The following is a 21922-nucleotide window of genomic DNA, read 5'->3' as shown; positions in this document are numbered from 1 at the left end:
GAACTTGGGTTGCCAATATATTAAGCTTCATTACGTGCACAAAAACGGGTGTGAGTATTTCACAGGGGTGGTATAACACTTCTGGACGATAGACTGAAGTGCACACCCATAGAGCCAGACCACGAGCCGCCACTGGGTAAGGTTATGTAAAATACGAGACGAGACAGAGAACGAGGCAGAATTCACACCGAAGCTACAAGCGACATGAGACTATTCAGTTTAAGAAAAACATTCAGTGCGCATGCTCGAACAACAGAGCGAAGCGACATGATGCGTGGCCGATGCGCGGCATTGAGAAAAAGACCCAGTCCGAGCGACATGCGACACATCTCTTCGGTTCGATAGTTTGACGCTCTGTAAGCCAAATGGAATTCTTAAATATACTAAACTTTTTTAAATAAAAAATGAAAACTACGAATATTTAAATATAACGTATATAATTTGTAATGAGTTTTCCTTTGTTCCCTTATTTCGCAGTTTCTGGGGTGTAAATATCACACCTTAGCACAAGAAGAAAATACCGAAGGACTTCCCTGATGGCGTAGTGGTCGTCGCCTTGTAATCAAGGGGTCCCGGGTTCTATAGCCGGTGGAGGCACAAGGCACAGTGGTTCGGATCCCACTTTAAACTGTAGATCCAGTCCCGATTAGCCTTTCCGCGCATAAAGTAGACTTAGAACACCAAAACCAAAGGACGCATATAAAATGTCGGTGCTTGGTAGTGCAGGGAGTGGCGGGGGGGGGGGGGCGCAAAAGCACAATCCTGTCTAGGACGCATGGGATGATCCATATAAAAGCTAATGAAAATTCGTCCGCAATCTAACTGGTATTCTTTGCGTTAATACAGGAATTTGTCTCTCCCTGTTCCAGATTCCTCGGTGAATGCATTCCAAATGCTCTTCCCATGTCGTCGCTTGGTGAGGCTCTGGCCAGCGATCCTATCCACGGGACTCCTTTCGGTGCTGGTCTTCTGGAGAGGAAGGTCTGGGGATGCCTCGCCGTCAGAAGAGGACAGGGATGACTGGATTCCCGTCAGGTGAGCATCCTTGTTTTCTATATCAGTGTTCGACCGGACGTCCCGTATTAGCCGGGAAAGTCCCCTTTTTTGAGTCTGTCCTGAATTTTTTTTTAACGTAAAACGGGACGCCAAAATGTTCCTTCTTTTTTTTAAAAATGACTGTTTGACATAGAAATGCTGCAACTGTACACCCATGGGCGTAACTTGGGATGGGGGGGGGGAATCGATTTTGGGGCTTAACTTTGGGGGGAGGGGCAGAATCCAACTTCGAACTTAACTTCGGGGGAGATGAAACTTGGGACTTAACTTTGGAGGGGGCAGAATAAAACTTGGGACTTAACTTGGGGGGGGGGGGCAGAATAAAACTTGGGACTTAACTTTGAGGGGGCAGAATAAAACTTGGGACTTAACTTTGAGGGTCAGAATACACTTGGGACTTAGCTTTGGGGGCACAATCAAACTTGGCACTTAACTTGGGGGGCGGGGGGGGGGAGAATTAATAAGTGTTCCATCCCATAAAAATAGCCTCCACAACTATATTGCTGAATAGCTTACATTTGCACAATCATAAAAAATACACTTCAATTCTTTGCTACTCAGATCCCAAGAGGTTAGCATAAGTATCATTAACTTTTAAATTTAGTAGCCTGAAAAGTTTGGGGGGCAAGTACTTCCCTTGCCCCCGCGAACTTACGCCTATGTATACACCTTCTGTACTATTACTATAAACTATTGTATTGTTGGGTAGAAATTATTTCACATTTCAACGTCAACAATGTGCCATATTCCAATTTTCTTAAAATATTGGAGTATCTTCTCTGCTTACCTGGATCTAATGAACCCACTGTGTCTTCGTACATGAATGGTTTGTGGACAATGGAAAAGAACGCTCTTTCAGTACAAACTTCGAAAGCTATGTTGATTAACAAGGTGAACTTTAATCACGCTTGTGTAAACTTTTACAAATGTTATTTGAAAAGAAGGATGTATCGAAGAAGATCCATTCATCGGCAAATTATCAATGACTGAATTCTAATTCTCACGGACTGCTTGGTTGGAATGAAGTGCGTAACACCATATTATATGTATAATCTATTTACAAAATATTTATTGATTTAATTAATTAGTTTTCAAATAGAAGTATTTATGACGATACAGTTTTAATATTAAAATGTATGCATTTTGCCGTCCCGTTTTGTCCCATTTTTCCTTCAATGGCATGTGTGTACATGCGCATGGGTACATTTACTTTTTTCCCCTTACATTAAGAGTATTAGTTACTACTTTCCTTACATATCTGAGTTCGTTACTCAAGTATAAGTCTATCTCTACCGTAGTCTGTAGAGATAGATTGATTGATTCAATTAGGTTATTTTTCGTCGCTATTCTTCCACTTTAGGCTAATCGCAAAGATGAAATTGAATGAACACTCACAAAGAACACCTATGACCAGACCGGGATTCGAACTCGTGAAATTCTCTCGTTCTGTTTCATCTCATTATTGTTCAGCTCAATCATCATGATTAACCTAGAGTTAAATAACCAAATGCAAACACATGAAAAAAAAATCCAATAAACAAACAAACAAAAAAAAGTTTTGAGATATCCCTCACCAATTTTTGTGCCGGTTCAGTCAGTATTTACTTTGCAACGCGAGGAAAGCGAAAAACATCCACAGGTTGAACTAGCATGTGATGATCAAAGAATGCAACGCGTTTCAATAACCAAGGCCGGGGGTCGAAAAAAATAGCGCGATCGTGCAGTGAAGTCTGGCCTGAGGGCATCGTTGCCAGGCCGAGGGAGGAAGTGGAATCACAGTCCCGTTTAGACTGCAGGAAAAAAATACAAATGATACGCATTGGCTATGTTTTGATAGAGTACATTAGAAGCCGACATTGTGGGGGAGAGGGGCAATGTTTGAATTAAAGGGGGTAAGCCACGCCCCCCTCTTCTTTCTGCATTTTCTCCCCCAAAGGTCTACAGCTCTGACCCCATTCCCAACCAAAGGAAATAAATTTTCCTCCCCTCATAGAATATAGCTACTTTTAATGTTCATCAATAACTTTCACTATTAGAATCTAATTTTACGGTAAGAAGTGATAATAGTTTCTATTAAATTTTGGGTGTGAAATTTTGAATTTCTAGGTTTTTTTCATTATTCAAAATATTATTTCATTATTGTCTATGCATTTTTTTTATTGTTAGTTGTCGTTCATTCAGTTTATTATACGTCGCTTTTCTTCAATTTTGGCTAATTACGACGATTTTATTGACTTTTTTTTAGTGCCTTGCCTTTTCGCAAGTTTTTTAGAGCCTATTTACCAAATTTTAGGCCCTTTTCCATTCCTTCCTATCTGTGCAATTTTTAGTGCCTAGAAATCTGGACCGAAGTTATTAGATAGAATAAAGGGCCTAAAAAGAAAGTGACGAGAACGAGCCCAGACTTTTCGAGACCAAACCGAGAATATGTCAGACCTCGATCTAATTCGAGATTTTGGTAAACTATAGGGCATGGTATTTGAAAACAAAAAATGACTTTACTATGGGACTTTATACAGTGCCAAGCAAATATCTATTTAGAGATGTGGGCACAAATTTTCTATGAAAGTGCACAATTGAACCATTAGTGGCAACATTGAATATGCAGTTTCCTTGCATACATCGCGAATAAAATTTTCTCGCGGGTACGTACCGTCGAAACGAGGCGTTAAACGAAATTATTTTTAATTTTTTCTTTAGTGGTCTCTAGACACTGCGGAATTTTTGTGCGGCGACACGCTATAATGTTACGACACTTCAGACGAGATCGAAAATGAGACACCTCATTACACATCAGGCAAGACTCTGCAATCTTGAAGAAAGTTACTGTATTATTTTATTTAACAAGATTTACATTTACAGTTGTATATTTGATATTGAACAATAAAGATCAAACTTACCTTAATGCTGCTTTGTTCCAGAACATAAAGGAATAACTGCAACAAGTTGATGACAGCCTAAACTTGTCTACTTGAATTCTCTCTGCATGGACACATCGAATCCAGGCTTTCGTCTCGCGCGCCAAGCATAACATATTTCACACGAACTCAGTTCAATTCGCACAAGATTTTACGTGAATGTGTACTTTTCACAACGAATATTGTTTTAAAAAACGTTTCATATGTTTGCACAATTACCATCTTTGTATGACAATGACCTGCAAGTGTAAAAACATGTACTTTCATTACGCCTTTCAAAACTAGATTTGAATATTCATACAATTCCTGCATCTTCTTCCAAACTTGACAATGTTGCCAGATACCTTACTTGGCAGAACCAAAATGTACTAGTGAGGCTCTATTGTCTGCTGGGTTCATTGCAAAACTAGCCTACTGTTAAAAATGACCGAAGCTAATGTTTCGTAGTTAATAATAATAATAATGATAATGTTTCTATTTCGGCTATTTTACGTCGGTTTTCTATCTCTTGGGTTAATCACGACGATGATGATAAATTGTGAACTTAAAAATGATAATTGGACAAACAATGACATACCCATTCCTAACCATTCCTCTGTCAGGAATTCCGACAATAATAATAATAATATTATCATTATTATAACACACAACAGCAAATATGTTTCAGTTTAATCTCATCAGTTTTTTGCTCGTTAGATACGTATGTTAAGTAAACTGTTGTTGAATGCAGAAAGGCTATATATTAACTTTGGAGCTAACACACTCTCTCACTGTTAACTCAGGACGACCTCAAGGTCATTTAACTTTACACTCAAGAGTTTCTAGCACAACAAACCTAATAATAATTACTAATGCTGAGCATGCAATTGAACTGTAAAGACACAAATACAGGATTCAACCAGTACACTTTCAATCCGCTATTTTTAAGAAGCCCCCTGACTCCGGGCACTGGCCAAGTATTATTAAAAAATAACGTCAAATTCGGGAAAATATGTCAAAATTTAGGACTAACTAAATTAAGACTGGTAATGTATGTCCACGAACCTTCTCTCTTCCACATTCATTGTTTAAGGGCATTCTGATAACGAACAAATCCATTGCACTGCTTTCCCCCATTAAGCAACGTACAAAGCAGTTACGTACACAATCAGGTTCGCGTTCTGCACTCGTTGCTTCCAAAATTACGACAGAAAGCCACGTTTCGCTTCAATTGGTTAATTCAAATAACAAAATAGCTACTTCCGACCTTTTCAATACTTCACAATGATGTCAACCGTTGTTTCCCCACGTGATTTACCTGCTCGGCGATCTTAGTTCGGCAAATGGCTGGCGAGTTTGCAGAGTTGTAGAGGCTATTTAACATTTTTGCTGCCTACACGAACCGTTCCTAGTTTTAGGGTAGTTGGGAGTGTATAAGAGTGGAAAATGCAGTATTACATAGTATTTTAAGGAGGAATCAAACATCCGGGTTCACACACAATTCTATCAGAAGTTTTGTGACTGTAATTGCGGAAAACATTGAGCATAAGATTCCTATTGATAAAGTGATAGAAAATCCTCTAATTGCTCGCATTGAACGATGAAAGTCGTCCTCGTTAATTCCTATACTTTTTACTATTTTTAATATATCATCTGAAAACTCTCCTCTATGTTAATGTGTTTGGCTAATGTGTTGCCACATAAACTATAGATATATTTTATTCTATATATTGAGAAATGATTGAGTGAAAAAATGGCGTATTGGTTCAATAAGCAAGATTATTCGCTAGATTGAATCGAATGTTATGTGGATTTAATTGAAGGACTTGTGTAGTAAGATTAAGCAGTGTTTAGATTATTATCTATTGTGATAGAAAAGGACAAAAGTTGATTGATAATAATCAAATCTATTACAATTTAAGACGTTCAATATCCCTTTGGATTGTATTAGAGATGTGCTTTAACTGTCTCGTTTATTTATCATAATGGATCAAAAGGGAAGCAATATTGTTGAGGACGGACATAGTGCTATATGCAATAATACTATAACCAGTGATAATATTGATATAATATCATCTGATTCAAAACATGAAGAAAATGATGTAAATGATGTCATGGACATTTCACACAAAGTAAATGGGCCGAATAAAAGAAAGAACAATACAATACAAAATGAAATGGGTAACAAAAGTTCTAGGATGGAACACACTACCAATCATGAAGAAAAAATATACCAGTATGACATAGGTGCCAACGAACCCTATTTAGTGATAATAGAAAGTAGAAACCAACAGTTAGGAAATTTGCATCCAGTTAAAGTTGGATATATGTTGATGGATAATAATGTGAAAGTAAAGTATGTAGATCAAAGTGGACGAAATAGAGTTCGAGCATTATTCAACACGTCACAAGAAGCTAATAACTTTGTGAAAAATAAAGTGTTATTAGACAAGTTAGGAGTAAATGCCAGAATTCCTAAATCTTTAGTGGAGAAGGAAGGCCTTGTGTTTGGAATACCCACAGAATTTGAAATGCAGTATTTGGAAAGCAGTATAGAAAGCCCAGTGCTAGTGACTAAGATGGAAAGAATGAAGAAGAAAATATGGCGGAATGATGGGTCATTTAAGCTTGAACCTACTCAAGTCTTATGTGTAACTTTTAAGGGGACAGTTTTACCACAATACATAGCAGTTGGAAAACAAATAGTTGAGGTAGTGCCACGTGTGAAACCAGTGTTGCAATGTAATAGATGTTTCAGATTTGCTCACACAGGTCAACAGTGCAAGGGTAAAAAATTGTGTTATAAATGTGGCCAAGATTATCACGAAGGAAACTGCGAAATGAGTGAAACATGTATAAATTGCAAAGGAGATCATAATGCTTGCAACAAAATGTGCTCAAAATATCAGGATGAAAAGCAAATTCAAATTATTATGGCCGAGAAAAACATCTCATACTATGAAGCAAAAGGTATTGTGACGGGAAATAATTCAAAAAATATATCATGTGAACAAAAAATTAAATTATTTAGGGATCAATTTCAACATGAAACTGTTCGAAGAAGCGGATTGGAATTCCCTCCCATCAAAAAGAGTTATGTGAATGAGAAGAATGCACCAACAAGTGATAGTTGCAAGGAGGGCAGAGAGAGTTATTGTGCGAGTTTTGTAACTCAAATGGCGGAACAAAAGAAAATAGCAAAAGAGAATAGTGGTCAAAAAATGAGAGTACAATACAGCAAAGTTGTTACATCACCTCCAAAGAAGATTATGAAAACGGCTACAAGACGTATTGTACAACTCCCACGGGAAAACAAAAAGGATGTGAACGTGGATTCTTCATCCTCATCAGACACAGAAAAAGAACAAATAAAATACAAATATCCAGTACATTTGAGAGAATCCCCTTATAGTAAGCAAGAACAAGATATGGACAATATAAATTGCAGAAGATATTCCGATCGTAAATCAGTTTCTTGTAGACAAAAGGAAATATATCAGTCATTGCTGGACCTTTTACCAGACATGATTGAATCAGTTCGTGATTTAAATGATTCCAGGAAGAAACAGAAGATTTTAATTTCAATGCAACAAATTATAGGAAAGATAATTGCAATATTATCAGAAAGTTAAACTTGTAGAAGAGGATCAATAGGTATGTCTTTTATAGTGCAATGGAATATAAATTCATTTACAGCTAGAAGATTAGAAGTATTACAAATTATAGATGAGCATCATCCAGGTATATTGAGTTTGTCCGAATTTCGTGGTAGACAGCATCAATATTATCAAATACCTCATTACGAGTTAATATCTAATTTACATACTAAAGATACAAGAGGTGTAGGTTTATATATACATGAAAGTATAAAATTTAAAAGAGTAACATTACCAGAATCATTAGGGTTGATAAAATTATTTAATGTAGAATTAATAGCAGTGAAAATTAAGATGAACACATTAGAGTGTACAATAGTTTCAATTTATATTCCATCGAGTTATAAATCTCAACATATTAAAGTCACACACTTTAATGAATTATTATATTATGTCCATGACAATGTCATTATCACAGGTGATATGAATGCTCATCATGAAGCATGGGGTTGTAATTATAGAGATGCATTAGTTATAGATATAATTATAGTATTTTGGACTGGATTAGTGATCGATCATTACATTTCATGAACGATGGGTCAGCTACTCATTATCCATGGAATGGTAAATCACCAACAGCCATAGATTTAACTATTGTGTCAAATAATATAATAAATAAATTGTTTTGGGAAGTAGATTTTGTGAATAGGGGTAGTGATCATTTGCCAATTTTCATTACACTGTTAAATGATGCACACTCAGTACCTAAAATATATTCATTACCAATTAGAAGGTGGCAGGTTAAAAACATCGATTGGGAATTATATTCTATAATTTTGGACTCTTATATCTCAATGGAAGATATTAAACAGGAACAAAACATAACGTGTCAACGTTATTTACAATTAATAACATATGCAATGGATATTGTAGCTAAACGGAAGAAAATTAATAATAAAAACAACTTTCCTACTATAAGTTGGTGGAATGATGAGTGTCAAGATGCAAAAGAAGAAAGAATAAGATTGTCTGAAATATTTGCTGAACAACCTTTGCCAAATAATTGGATAAATTTAAAACAAGTAATTGCTAAAGCAAAACGTATCTTTAATAAAGCAAAAAGGCAAGCATGGGAAGAATTCTGTGAATCATTATCACCATCTGTTAAAACAAACACAATTTGGAAAAAAATAAATTTTCTTAAAAAAGGACATAAAATTAGAGTTTCACCTATAACAACAATTTGGCAAGAACATTTTGAAAAAAAGTTTACACCTAGTTATGTAAGAAATAAAATACCCGAGATTATAAATAATATAAGTTCCAGTGACGAAATTTATTCAAAAATAACATTGCAAGAATTAAGAGAAACTCTAAGTAATATAAAATCAACTGCTCCAGGATACGACGGAATAACGTATGAAATGATAGGACATCAATCGGACAATGCATTAAAAGTACTTGTAAATATTTATAATAATATTCTGAGAAGTGGAAATGTGCCACAAAACTGGAAAACACATCTGATACTACCTATACTTAAATCAACTAAAGATCCGAAAGAAGCTGAATCATATCGACCTATTACGTTGGCTCCTACAATTGAGAAGATATTTGAAAGATTATTATTAAAAAGATTAGAGTGGTATTTTGAGAAAGAACAATATTTTTATCCCTATCAGTTCGGTTTTAGGCTAAACAAGGGTTGTATTGATGCATTATCAACATTAACATTGCATGTTCAAAATGCAATGTATAAGAAACAATATACATTTGCTCACTTTATAGATATACAAGGTGCATATGATAGCGTTGATCCTCATATATTAATTGATATGTTAAATCAGACAAATACTCCGAAAATAATTATGAAGATAATATGGAACTTGATGATAAATAGGAAAATATTATTTTGGTTTCAGGACACACTTAGTGGGCCCCGTACCACTTCACAAGGATTACCTCAGGGAAGTCCACTGAGTCCATTATTATTTAATATATATATGAGAGGAATATTTCAATTTCATAATTCTACAATAAAAATAATTCAGTATGCAGACGACTTGTGTATATTAGGATCATTTTGTAATCCATATGAAGGTATTCAGAAAATAGAAAATAATTTTTATAAAGTGAAATGTTGGCTGGAGAGAATGAACTTTATCATATCACAGAACAAGTCAGCAGCTGTATGTTTTAATAACAAAAGTGAACATAAATATCCAAATACGTTGACACAAATTGCTGGTATTCCATTTCAAAATAAAATAAAATATTTAGGAATTAATTTTGATAGAAAATTAATGTGGATGGATCATATAAGGTATTTACAAGCTAAAGGTGAAAAAATTTTCAACATGCTTAAAATTTTAGGAAATACTAATTGGGGTGCTCACCCAAGAATAATGCTTTTATTTTACAAAAACTTTTTTAGGCCTAAGCTCGAATACGGATTCAGTATATATGGAAATGCTACAGAAAGAATTCTATCTAAGATAGATAGTTTAGAAAGAAAAGTCTTGAGGAGATCATTGGGTCTCATGAATTCAGCTCCCAATGTAGGAGTTTATTTAGAATCCATAGAAAAACCTTTTAAGTATAGATGCAAATGGATTACAAATAAATTCGTTTTCAAGTGCTGGGAAACACAAGAACATCCAGTAAATAAACTTATGCAAGACCAATGGATTTTATATCAAGAGAACAAAATAATGGGACAATATTCAACTTTCCTACAATGTAAAATAGAATTTCAAGATTTATTTTCTACAATAATAACGCATAGCAAACATCCAATTTATGAAATTTCATATGATCAAATACCGGTAAGGAATATTTCATTAACAAGTTATGCAAATATTCAATTATATTTACAAAATTGGGAGAATTATAGATTCATATACACAGATGCATCAAAAAATAAAGAAGAAGTAGGATGTGCTTTTATTGACTCTTCAAATGGAAATATTAAAAAGTTTAGACTACCTGGAGAGTGTTCTATTTTCTCGGCAGAAGCATATGGAATATATCGTGCATTGATGTACATTAATAATATTCCAGATAAAAGGATATTAATATTAACAGATGCTAAAAGTGTTTTGTACAGTGTGCAATCTTCATATAAAAAGTTATATAAGGCATCAGCATTGGTACTTTACATAATAAGATTGTATGTTAAGTTAACTACAGAGGGAAGGACAATTCATTTTGCATATATACCAGCACATTCAGGGTTTCATTATAATGAACTGGCAGATAAAAATGCTAAAGAAGCAAGACTTATGGATCACAGAACGAATATATTATTATCATATACAGATATGTTACCAAGAGTTAAAAACAAAATTCAACAAGATTGGGAGATATGGGTCAAACAAAAATTTACATATATGGGTCATTCATATAAAAATGTACTAAATTTAAACAATAAGACTCCGTGGTTTTATACATTTAATATACCCAGAAAGTTTTTAGTTTTAATACTAAGATTGAGATCAGGTCACATACGTTTAAATCACCATTTATATAAAATTAATTTAGTAAATTCACCTATGTGCAAGTGCAATCTAGATCAGGAAGATGCTCATCATGTTATATTTCAATGTCCACTTTATACCACTCAAAGGGAGATGTTATTCAAGAATCTAATAAAGAAAGGAATACCTCTTCCAACTTCTTTATCCTGTTTAATATCGTCACCAGATGTAACAATTGTATTTATCATTTGTAGATTTTTTCATGATATTAATATAGACATATGAAAATTGTAAATATTCAAAATGTGTAACTTGATATAGTCACCAGATATAACAATTGTATTTATTATCAATTTTAAATTTGTATGATAATGATGTAGATAAATTATGTATAAGAAAACTGTATATATTCAAAATTTGTAATTTGTGTAACAGTGTCATGCATGACATATTTTTAGGACACTTGGTGTAGAGCTGGTATAACAGCTAAAACCAATAAAGTATGAATATGAATATGAATATATTGAGAAAATTGTATTATTCATAACACACACAGTGGCGGCGATTAGGGAACAGTTACCCCTCCACACACACTAGGGAACAGTTACCCCTCCACACACACTTTTTGCAATCATTGCCCCCGCTCTATCGTCTCTTAATGCCAAGCCTTGTTGACTTTTTATTATTAAAGACGACTGGATCAGTGCTTATTATTATGAAAAAGACAGAAAAAGTACGCTCTACGTTAAATTAAAGTGAAAGAAAGAAAGCCAAACGCCACCCCGATGGCGCAGTGGTAGTGTCGTTGCATTGTCATCAAAGGGTCCCGGGTGGTTCGGATCCCACTTTAACTGTAGGTCCAGTCCCGATTAGCCTTACTGTGCATAAAGTGGACCTAAAACACCAACTCAATAAATCAATCAATGATAGAAAACAAAGTGAACATGGTTGCCAAATTTCTTTGCTATTGTCCGAATGTTCTGCCAGGTTATTGAAATTTCCGGGGGGAATTTCCGGAGGGGATTTACTACCCCGGGTCACCCCCTGAATTCATCACTGATTCTAAACGTAAGATGTGTTGTTTATGTATTTTTTTATCTTCAGGTTACTGAAAGACCAGAAGGAGTACATAGACAGACGGGGAGTACATGTAGTTGTGGGTCATTACCTGGGCGAGGAGAATCAACAGGGTACGGCAGCCAACCTCACAAATGGTAAGTTCTGACGAGAAAGGAAATTTCTATCCCATGTGTATGCAACCGCACGTCACAACTTGCACTTGCGACTTATTGACCTTACGCTGACAAGTCTCTCTGCAGACATGATATTATTTTCCATATCATACTAGAGTTTTTAGAATCTTACGCTCTAGACGAAATAAATGTCAGGGGCAACATTAAATGTGTGTCATGTGGTTGCATACATGCAGGATAAAATTGCTGCTTTTGAGGCTTCTGAAAAAGCATAAAGGATAGCATATTTTCTTGATATAATTTTGCTCATTCACGCCCCTTTTCGAATAGGGAGGGGAACAACCATGAGAACCCGCAGAAAGTCTTCAAAGAGGATAAAAAATCATGTGAAAAAAGTGTTGTTCTGAAGTCGGACGCATCGACTTGGAAAATCCGTGTGATGTCATGCCTATGGCCCAAGGCTTATGGGTAATCTTCAAATAGAAATGTTTTAAGAGATGTTCAAATAAGGTAACGGTGCAAATAAGAAAAAGAAGCAGATATAAAAACTGGAGAAATGGTGGGAAAAGAAACTAGGAAGGGAATAACATTAGAAAAAGAAACAAAAGCGAATGAAGGAGAAAACGAAACATAAAAAAGGAAGATTGATTTTTTTAAAAATTTTACTTCGCTTTTCTGCCACTTTTGGCTAATCGCAAAAATGAGAATGAGCATAGGCTCCGACTTTTGGGGGGGGGGGGGCAAGGCACGGAGAAGGACACATTTTATGTATATTTACTATTGTTTATGCCGATCTTGCCTCCCCCCCAAATTTACCTTGCCGCCAAAATTTATCTTAAGTTACGCGCCTCTGAGGATGAGTGATGTTATGATGAAATTGACGAAGAGGCACACAAACACAACCCACGCCCAGGCCGGGAATCGAACCCGGGACCCTTGGCGTCGTAATGAAATAAATTCTAAGACAAAGAAAAATTAGAAATCTAAAGAGATAAAAAACATTGATTGATTTGCTTTATTTTACTTCTGTTTTTGTGCCACTTTTGACTAATTTGCGAAGATGGGGGATGAGTGATGACACGATGAAATTGATGAATAGACACTCACAAATATCCATGCCCAGTCCGGGATTCGACCCCGGGAACCCTGCCGTCGTAGCGCGATGTGCTAACCACTCCGCCACTGGGGCCGACGAGAGAAAACAGAGGAAGAAAAGGAATATAAATATAAAATACAACAACTACAATAAGAGATATTGCCATGTTCAAGGGAGGGTCTCAGGAGGCAGGGGAGGGGGGGGGGTGATACGGTTCAAGAAAGACATGAATTCAACTAACATAAAGCTACACATTTTGAAATGTGATATTAAAACATTTCATTTATTAATTAATACAAGATTGGGTTAAAAGCAATTAATTATTTCGTCGAAGTGGTCTTCCCAAATAAGGCCCTACCGTTAACAGCATAAGTAACTATGCAATACATTCTAATATATGACCAGGGGTCCCGGGTTCGATACCCGGTGGAGGCACAAGTGGTTCGGATCCCACTTTAAACTGTAGGTCCAGTCCCGATTAGCCTTACTGTGCATAAAGTGGACTTAAAACAGCAACTGAAACCAAATCAAACCAAACTAATAAATGGCCAACTATCGCCGCAGATTTGAAAATTCAGCAGCGGTACAAAAATTTATAATGGCATGTTTAATAATCTGATTTAATGATACAAGTGATACAGAAAACACACAATCATTAGAAAACACATATTCTACTCGTTATTTTTTAAAAAGGCAATGGAAATTTCCATAAGTGACCTTGAAATATTAGGCGCATCCAGAAAGTAAGTTTCCCTGGGGTCGTGCACAAAAAGGAAACATTATCTCATTCTATGATTTATTGCCACAGATACAGCACTTGTCCAGTTACTTGTCAACATAATTCCCGCCGGAATTCAGGCATTTGTCATAGCGTGGGACCAACTTCTGTATACCTGCGTCGTAGAAGTCCGCCACCTGGGTGCCAAACCACTGTGTGACAGCCGTCTGAACCTCTTCGTCGTTGTGAAACTGTTGACCGGACAGGAACTTTTTCAGGTGCAAGAACAGGTGGCAATCACTGGGAGCGAGATCCTGGCTGTACGATGGATGATCGAACACCTCCCAACCATACCTGTCCAGAAGGACTGCAGTGCGCCTAGCCATATGCGGCTTCGCATTGTCGTGCAGCAAGATCACCCCGGCACTGAGCTTACCGCGTCGCTTATTCTGAATGGCTCGTCGCAATGTCCCCAGCGTTTCACAGTAACGGTTAGCGTTCACTGTCTCACCTCTGGGACGAAACTCGATGAGCAGAATGCCTTCTCTGTCCCAGAACACCGTGCACATCACTTTTCGCGCCGATACAGTCTGTTTGAACTTCGTCCTGCATTGAGATCCACTGTAACGCCAATGCATGGACTGCTGCTTGCTTTCTGGGGTGCTGTATGCAACCCACGTTTCATCCCCTGTGATGATAAGGTTGAGAAAATCGTCATCATCATGGTAACGCTGCAGAAATGTCAGCGCCGTGCCCATGCGTTTTCCTTTGTGTTCGGGCGTCAGTTGTTTCGGCATCCACCGGGCACACAATTTCCGGAACAACAGGTGTTTGGTAACAATGTCGTGCAACAACGACCGAGAAATCTGCGGGAAATGGCTACTGAGTTCCGTGATTGTGACGCGACGATCCTCCAATCTGCGCTGCTGCACCTGCTCCACAAGCTCGTCCATAACGGCCGATGGCCGCCCACTGCGCTCGTCGTCATGCACATTTTGCCGGCCTTCAGTAAATGTCCTGCACCAACGACGCACCATGTGCTTGCTCATGACGCCTGGCCCATACACCTGGCAGAGTTGACGATGAATTTCGATCGGCTGTATGTTTTGTGCGTTCAAGAACTTGATCACCGAACGAACCTCGCACGCGGCGGGAGATGGAATAGGAGCCGCCATGTTTCATCGCTGCCCCGACGCTACTGAGGACTTTCGGGAGGCGTCTTCTAGGACATTCACTAGCCAGAGCATGTGCCTCTCACGCATGCGCAAAACCGGTTTCAATACGCATGGCCTGCAACCTGTGGGCGAGTGGGAAACTTACTTTCTGGATGCGCCTAATATTAAAAAATAATAAAAAAATAATTTTAGAACTGAATTTGAAAACACAGGCGCAAAGTTAAAATTTTCAGGCGACATGGCAGCCGGGCACCCTGTATTTTTCAACCAAGTGACATTTGACCTTCATCTCATCCGTCCAAATGACCCTTACCGTTAACACACATGCACACAAGGCAGACTTGGTTATGGATAGTGTAAGACCAGCCTAAAGGGCAAGCAGTTGAGGGGACACGGCCATGTTGCGAGCGGAATACAATAACGACGTTTCCTTCAACCAGCCGAGTGTAAAGATCGCTGCAAGAGAAGTGTGAATGGCCGCGGATTCGTGAAACATTTGACTGCCCTATTTCCGTTTCCGCTTTTTGTTCAGCCTTTTTGATAACCACATGCGACGGCAAAACATAATTGACATAATGCTCGCTTATTTCTGTCGTTCGAGAATTTTGTGTGTTTATTGACCTCCAGGAAACTGGTTAGAATGGGTGTGTTTATGTGCGTGTCGTCTTTTGGGCGCTGGTCAACTGTAAATATGTACATTATCATCCAAGTTGAATGTAATTTTCTAGCTCCCTCTTTTCAGCATACAGACTTCTGCAAGGGCAAGGTTGCGTATTGATCACGTACAGTGGCAAGGGGGGTTAGTGACGGTCTAAGCCCCCCGGCCCAGTATTAAAAGAAAAGAACGTCAAAGGCAGAAAAAGATGACAAGATAAGGACTGATAAAAAACCAAACGTAACCTTCCTTTCGAAAATCCTGTGAACGCCACTGCTCACGTACATGAGCATCGGGTGGGGGGGGGGGAGGCTGGGGGTGTCAAACCGGGCTTTCAACATCCCCTTGGGAATTTGCGCCTAGTTTGAATTCCAATCTGGGCATGGCTGATCTTTGCGAGTGTTTCTTCATCAATTTCATCACACGATCACTCATCCTCATCATCTTCGCGATTAGCCAAATGTGGCAGAAAAGTGAAGTAAAATAATCCAATCCAGTTATTCAATCAGACAGTGGACACAAACAAATGTTACTTACTTTTCAAGTAACTCAAAATAGAGCATTTCCCTCCTTGTAAAAGTGTTGTTTGCCTTTCCCTGGGATCAAATCTGGGTACACCTATGCTTCATTCACCCAGGCCCGTAGCTAGAATTCATCTCTAGGGGGGGCTCACGGTTTATCAGGGGGGGCTCACGGTTTATCAGGGGGGGGCTCACGGTTTATCAGGTGACTTTTTTAAAAAACGTTTCACATTAAATAAAGGTTAGCTATTTTGTGTGTGTTAAGGGGGTCATTAAGTTAATATAAAACATTAAAGAAATAGAAATATAATACAAATAATACCCTCTTTTTCAATATCTTCTAAAACACGGTCATCTCTCGAATTGTTAATTGAATGCTACTGACTTCATTCCTTACTAAACACTTCATACACTTTTGATTACACAAATATTTGTATCCCATATGAAAAATGCATGTTACTTCTCTCTTCATAAACTTTTGTCTTCTCGTTTAATATCTAAGAAACTAAAAGTTAAAATATACAAAACAGTAATTTTGCCTGTAGTATTATATGGATATGAAACTTGGTCCCTTACATTGAAAGAGGAATATAAATTGAGAGTATTTGAAAATAAGATCCTTAGGAAAATATTTGGACCTAAATGGGATGAGGAGACAGGTGAGTGGAGAAGGTTACATAATTTAGAACTACATAATTTGTATTCACGTCCAGATATTATTAGAATAATTAAATCAAGAAGACTTAGGTGGGCAGTCCATGTGGCACGAATGGGAGAGGAAAGAGGAGTTTACAGGATTCTTGTTGGGAAACCAGATGGTAAGAGACCTGTAGGAAGGCCAAGACGAAGATGGAGGGACAACGTTGAGATGGACCTAAGGGAAATCGGTAGGGATGGAAAATAGTATATAGATCTTGCTGAAGATAGGGAAAGATGGAAGGCCTGTGTTGCTACAGCCATGAACCTTCGGGTTTAAGAAGGCTAGAGAGTTAGTTAGTTAGTTAGCATATGAAAAATGCACAATATTCAATAATAGTGACTAAAGTACATACCTCTGCCTTAAAAAAGTTGGAGTCGGCGATTCTTCATGTTGTTGAACCTGTGAAGCAGTCTCGACATATCTATGTTCGATGCTCGTTTCTTCTCAAATGCCAGAAAAACAAGATTTGCCAGGCGCTTGCTGCACATTGACAGTCTCTGAGGGCTATTGATGCGGGTTAACACAGAGAAAGTGGATTCACACAACGCTGTACTGCATGCAAAAGTTCTTATGCCAGCAAGTAGAGCATAAGTGTCTTAATAGGCCATTCTAGTTTTGTACAGTTCTTCAAAAGTATCAGGAGAATCCAGTTTCTTGAGATATGCATTGGCAACAGTTAGTTCCTCTTTTGACGGAATGGTGATTCCAAAGGATGATAAATATTCAATGTTGCTAAATTGAAGTGACTCAGCCGATGATATAGCCTCCAATAAGTCGTCGTTATTGGTAAAACGTCTATTTATTTCTGTTAGCACAAGATCTAAACATTCGTAGAATATTTGTGTGAGAGATGTGAGCTTTTCCTCTCCTAGGACGTCAGTGATAACGAAGTCTTGCAACTGTGTATTTCGTTTTCTCTTTCTCGTGGGGTGCTCAACAATCTCGTCCTGAATTCCATCCTCTTCTAGCAGTACATTACTTTCTTGCAGAATGCCTTCGTACACATCTTCCTGACGCATGCTCCTTAATGTTTCTGTGGCAGCTTCAATCATCTTTCTACCAGCATCCAAATGAACATTACGTGCTTGAAGCATTTTATCAACTGGGCTTAATATTTCAAGGATCTTTTTCATGAACACTAAGCAAAACCGAAACTGAGGTTTGCTAATGACTACAAGCAAACCAACACTTGCTGCTACGTCATCCCCGTTAAAATTTCCATTTTTCACCAACTGCAAAACATGAATTATATCTCTGTAGTTTTCAAATATTGTTCTCGTCATTTTTAAATGTCCTGACCAACGTTGTTCTAAAAGTCGCGAAAGACTTCTCCCCTCGTATAAAATGGCAACTTTTCCCTTTTTTAGAAAATTGTGCAACATGGAACTCTGTTCGAAAAAGTGTTTAATTGGAGAAATTTCATCCACGCATTTAACAATTACCAGATGTAACCGATGGTTAAAACAATGAACGTAAGGAATTAGACGCCCAAGCCGTTGCTGGATTAAAGCTTGCACACCCCCTTCCTTCCCACTCATAACTGAAGCCCCGTCAAAACACTGGCTGAGCAATTTCGCACTATCCAAACCATATTTCTGCAAAATATTTAGTGTTAGATCTGCAAAAGACTCTGCATCAAAAGCTGACGGTGTTTCTATGCACAGAATTGATTCCATGACTGTCCCATTCTTTACATAGCGGATTCCTATGGCTACGTTTTCTCTGTTGTTTTTATCTCGTGTACCATCTTCAAGCAAAGTATACAAAGGAACATCTGCACTATTAATGTCACTAACAATGCTTTCACGTACGATGTCAGCCATTATTTCAATAATGTCATTTTGAATTTCAGGGGACAAGTAAGATGCGTTTTTAGGCACCTGCTTAAAACAGTCTGCCAGTTTCTCATCTTTTCGAAGCGTGAACTCGAAAAGGTTTCGAAACAGGCTTTGTTCCTCATGTTCTTCTAAGTGGTACGTTCCCCTAAGAGGCAATTCGTTTATTGCAAGAAACTGAATAACTTCAGCAATGCTCTTGATATAATATTGATTGTTTTCAAGAACATTCTCATTGACTAGTGTAGAAATAGATTTTCCCATCAACGAACGGTTTTGCTTTTCTGCCCACCTTGACATTGCTTCTATGTGTGTGTAAGTGTCGCATCATGTTTCACTAGCCCTGCTTTGGTTTTATCGAGAGCTGCCTTCCAGTCCTTAAAACCTTTAGATGTAAAGGCCACTTCTTTGCATCCGAAAGGCCGATATTGTCTACAAGCATAGCAGAATGCTGCATCTAAAAATTGTGAATACTCTAACCATTTGAACCTTTTAAACCAGTCACTTTGAAAACACCGTCCATCAGCATTTCGGGGGTAATGTTTGAGTTTTAGCTGTTTAATTTCCTCACCTGGTTTGGAAATGTCCTTTATTTCCGTAGGATGGAAATCCTCTTCTTGATCGGAGGCAGCCGTAGATGGGGAAAGAGTAGGTACGGTGGTCGCCGTGGTCAAAGATTCAGATGTTTTTTTACGAATTATAAATTTATTGTTAAAATATCACAATACTACACACCAAGGACGAAACATGGTTATATACTAAAACCATGCTAAAACCACTCACTATCACACGAATCAGTTTTACGAAGATACGAAACACAATAACACCCGCGCAAACGCGAAACCTTCTTTACACGGATGAAGAACTCAACAAAGTGTCTTTGTCAATGTTTTTCCCCGACAGGGCATGGGCAAGCCCTTATATTCCACCCCCGACCGGGCAATAAAACTTCCCTTCGCAAAACTTGGGAGCCGATGACCTTTGATGCAGATGGGAAGGACCTGCTACAAGGGAAAGCCGAAAGAGGGGGAGCGAAGGTGCATAGATCCCCTGTGGAAGAACTTTAGAGAACCTTCTAAATACTTCCCGTTACTTAAACTTCGGTTTATAAACAAGATGAACAAATGTGATAGCTGCTCTTCATGTACTGTGAATTTATCCTTCTATCAAGTTATGAGCAAATAATATCCACACTCTACATTTTCACTTGTCACGGCAAACAAATTATGCAATAGTTTTACCTAATACCAGGGGGCTGACGACAACGCCAGGGGGGCTGACGACAATGCCAGGGGGGGCTCAGCCCCCCCTGGCCCCTGCCTAGCTACGGGCCTGCATTCACCACACACACACAGTTATGTAACCTTCTCCACTAACCTGTCTCCTCAGCCCTTTTAGGTCCAAATATTTTCCTAAGGATTTTATTTTCAAATACTCTTAATTTATGTTCCTCTTTTAATGTAAGGGACCAAGTTTCACATCCACATAATACTACAACATTACTGTCCTGTATATTTTAAATGGCTATCTTAACATTAAGCCTGACTGTTGATACTTCATGAATGATTTCAGAAACTTCCACTTTACTTGCAGAAATCTTGAATTCCAACTTATTCAGCCCAAATCCAGTTGCTGGAAAGGATGGTCAGCCAGTGGTCATTCCACCACATGAGCTACGGAAAATGCAGCAACTCTACCAGATCAACAGATTTAATCTACTTGCTAGTGACCGAATCCCACTCAACAGGTCATTACCAGATGTTCGAAAGAAAAGGTAAGCTTTAGTAAATGCTGGATTCAGTATTTTTACTGGGGGAGGGTAAAGTTATTTTTGATTCTTCACATTCATTTCAATAGATTTTCCATGGGCAATGGCATTTGAAGAAAGGGATGAGAGGAGGGATTTGCTTATGCTACTAGTGTAAATGGCTAGGGATGTGTGTGCAAAACGTTTGCTTCCTGGTGTACTTCCGGTATCCGCTGTCTCCTGGAATGCTCCAACTTGCATAGGAGAATTCCACAGGAAATGGAGGTTAGAAAGTACAGCAGAACTGGCTACTATGTAAACGAAGGGTGCCTCCTTTTTGGTTATGAATCGTTTGGTGCATCATTGACAGTCACAGCTAGTGCCACCACCAAGAAGCAGAGGTAAGTGCTGACCCACCTCTCGGCAACATACCTTTCTCCTCCTATTCTGTGTTCAATCCAAGTAAACAGTTAAAATCATCTATATTCTTAATATTACCCAAGTGCTCTAATTAACATGGTTGGCTAGGCGATTTTTAAGTGGTGGAGGTGCCGGGTATCGATGCTAGGACATTGAAAGCAAACTTGTGTACGACTAGAAATTTTGCAATGAAAATGCCCCTACAATCCTGGTAAGAGAAATAACTTGTTGATAAAATCATAAAATACATATTCAAAAAGAAAATAGAAATTTACACAAGGTGAACTAAAATATTCAAGTAAATATAAATACAATTAATTAATCAAGAGTTTAGTTCTTATATTTTGCTGCATCTAAACATATTTATGAAAATGCTCTATTACAGATGCCAGAGTAAGTACAAGGACATATCACATTTACCAGCCACAAGCATCATCATAGTATTTCACAACGAGGCATGGTCAACGCTGCTGAGAACAGTGCATAGCGTGATCAACAGGTCACCACGACAACTTCTGGAGGAAATCCTTCTAGTTGATGATGCAAGTGAAAGAGGTAAGATAACAATTCCATGTTTACCATCACTTATTAATTTCTAAGGTTTTCTGCCTAAAGAGAGCATAAGTCATCCTTAAGTTCTTGAATCGACAAGTGGACTTAAGGCTCGGCTGTACCTTTTGGCTGATGCCAGGGCAGTTGTTTTCTAATTGAATCGTTTATTTCAGAAAACAGGTTCGTGGTTACAAGGTCGATTTCTACATCAAATGATGCATCTTGGCAAGGGCTATATGAAACTGTACAATATTGTTTCTGCCAGAAGTGGTCGATAGGGGGTTT

General features: G+C 37.9%; 1 protein-coding gene across 2 annotated transcripts in view; it reads left to right on the top strand.

Moving 5' to 3' along the window:
• Positions 1–21922, top strand: part of LOC145996173 (polypeptide N-acetylgalactosaminyltransferase 1-like) — a 125558-nt gene that overhangs the window by 68530 nt on the left and 35106 nt on the right. For both annotated transcript variants that reach the window (XM_083132526.1, XM_083132527.1), the window contains exons 2-5: positions 870–1035; positions 12130–12239; positions 20512–20692; positions 21471–21640. In XM_083132526.1, the coding sequence (XP_082988652.1) occupies positions 893–1035; positions 12130–12239; positions 20512–20692; positions 21471–21640 (604 nt within the window). In that variant the 5' untranslated portion in view covers positions 870–892. The remainder of the gene's footprint in view (positions 1–869; positions 1036–12129; positions 12240–20511; positions 20693–21470; positions 21641–21922) is intronic.

This window comes from Lepisma saccharinum, chromosome 12 (genome assembly GCF_977018435.1).
Source record: "Lepisma saccharinum chromosome 12, izLepSacc3.1, whole genome shotgun sequence".
Taxonomy (NCBI): Eukaryota; Metazoa; Arthropoda; class Insecta; order Zygentoma; family Lepismatidae; genus Lepisma; species Lepisma saccharinum.
The sequence above is the reverse complement of the archived record's forward strand: the minus strand, read 5'-3'. Positions and strand labels throughout refer to the sequence as shown.